Source organism: Populus euphratica, unplaced genomic scaffold, assembly GCF_000495115.2.
Source record: "Populus euphratica unplaced genomic scaffold, PopEup_1.0 scaffold1278.1, whole genome shotgun sequence".
In the NCBI taxonomy this organism is placed as follows: Eukaryota; Viridiplantae; Streptophyta; class Magnoliopsida; order Malpighiales; family Salicaceae; genus Populus; species Populus euphratica.
The window spans coordinates 26441-28761 of record NW_011501132.1 but is presented as its reverse complement, the minus strand read 5'-3'; the positions used below and the strand labels follow the sequence as shown (position 1 = coordinate 28761).

At 32.3% G+C, this 2321-nt stretch overlaps 1 protein-coding gene across 1 annotated transcript in view; it reads right to left on the bottom strand.

The window, feature by feature from the left end:
- Positions 1-911: 911 nt before the first annotated feature.
- The window catches only part of LOC105117290 (uncharacterized protein C57A7.06-like), a 10027-nt gene continuing 8617 nt past the window's right edge, over positions 912-2321 (bottom strand). Inside the window, exon 5 of the mRNA XM_011014904.1 lies at positions 912-1026. Within this exon, the coding sequence (XP_011013206.1) occupies positions 912-1026 (115 nt within the window). The remainder of the gene's footprint in view (positions 1027-2321) is intronic.

Below are 2321 nucleotides of genomic sequence, written 5' to 3'. Positions count from 1 at the left end.
GGAACTATTGATTTGATGACTAATTGATGAGTGGGTGGCCAACTCTTGACTTGGTGACAATCCTTATCTTCTCTTGTCTGCCCAAAACTTCATTGATCACATCAAAATTCAAGCCACTTAAAACATGAAAGTTGTAGAAAATTATCTCAGCTTTCTTGTGTAAAAGATTCAGGTCATTTGAACTTCTAGAACTCCAGATATTGGCTAAATACTGAACAGTGCTCGGGCTGGAAGACAGATTCAGACTTTTTTGTTTTTGCTCTAATTTGGACGGCAGATTTGGGCTTCTTTGTTGTTGCAATAATTTGGACTTGAAAATGGCCTTTTTAGATCTTAGGCTCCATATGAAAGTTGTAGGCCTATGTCTTACCTTTCCATCCATATAAAGTAGACCTAAATCTAAGATCTACAGCTCCAGATATGACCAAATTACCGAACAGTGTTCCGGTTTGGACTCCACCGGCATCTCTTTTCTAGGTTTGGTCATCTCTTTGTCCTTTCAATTTCAGTTCTTAAAATCATCAATCAATCATTTCATTTATATGATAGGCCTGCATTTAAAATGAACATTTACCAAAAATTAAAGGTATCTTATATTATTAGATACGTTATTATAAAACATGCTTTAGTTAAGAAATTATTGATACTTCAAGTGCAAAATGATGATATAAAACCTTAATAAAAATACACTTTTAAGTATTAATCAGGGTGTTCAAAAAAATCAAAAAAACCAAGAAAACTAAACTAAGATGGAAAACAGATTAAACTAATTTTTAAAACCATAAAAGTTTGCCGATTCAGTTAGGTTTTGGTTTTACCACTAAAACCAGTGAACCAAATCGATCCACCCATAAAATAAAGTTAATAATAACCTATAAATAATACAGTAAACCTAACCCTAATTGATAACATTACATGAAAAACCGTCGCCCACAACAGAGACGATTTATACGATTTATCACCTTCTTCCTTTCCCTTTCAATTTTCATCCACTCTATGTCTCTACCCCTTATATCTGTCTCTTCTCTAGCCAAACAGTAAATCAATAACTCACATCTCCACATCCATCTAGTAACTTGCAGCCGAACAAAAACCTTTGGCTTCTCTCTTCACTTACAACAGAAACCTGACTCAGTAGAATTGGCTGGTTCATAGCCTTAGGCACTTCTCAAATTACCTTGATTGAGCAAGCGATCCTGAGGTTTTTGGGAGATCCTTAATCCCTATGGACTGGAAGATAGATAAAAGCAAACATGTTATTAGAGAGGGCTTCTCCATTAGAGAAAAGACGGCAAGTAAAGTTTATCCATCTTTGACATTACTCCTCATATTTGACAGTGCTTCCATCTTCAGGACATGGATTGTACTATATCAACTACAAGTAAATCAAAAGGAGCCATTTAAAAAAGAAGCCATTATTGAGCAAAGAGACGGATGATGAAAAGCCAAATGGTACCGAGAGGGAAGATAAAGGAAAGGGAAACTAAAGGGAAAAAGGAAGCATATGGAGAGGGAAACTTCCAAAGCCTTGGATTCTCTGTTCATGAAAGCATGTTATTCCATTACCACATCCATGATTAGGTATCCTAGTTTTTAAGCCAAAAAACTAAATTTAACTGAAACGAAATTCGATTTGGTTCGGTTTGAACTAAAATTTGATTCAATTCGGTTTGAATTTTAAAAAAATATAAGTAACTCGGTTTGATTGGTTTTTGTGGCTTAAATCGAACCGAACTGCACCATGAACAGGCATAAAACCAACATTTATTCTCCAAGCTTTGCTCTCTCTTTGTCTTCTCAATTTCAATAATTAATCACATCAATCAATCCTTTGAATTGTGAGATATGCTTGCTTTTAAAATGAGCATTTACCATAAATTAAAGCTATTATATTATCAAACTTGTTATCATAAACCATGTTTAAGTTAATGAGTTATTGATACTTCAAGTGCAAAATTATGATATAAAACCTTAATAAAAATATATTTTTAAGTACTAATCAATACCAAACAATAAAATAAAATTATTTAAATCCCCTAAAATCCAAAATATTTAGAGTTGTTTGAGGATTTATGATTAGTACTTAAAAGTGCATTTTTATCAAGGTTTTTTGTTATTATTTTGCACTTGAAGTATCAATAACTCCTTAACTAAAGCATGTTTTATAATAACATATCTAATAATATAATATATCTTTAATTTGAGATAAATGTTCATTTTAAATGCAGGCCTATCATATAAATAAAAGGATTGATTGATGAATTTAAGAACTGAAATTGAAAGGACAAAGAGATGGCCAAACTTAGAAAAAAAATATCGCA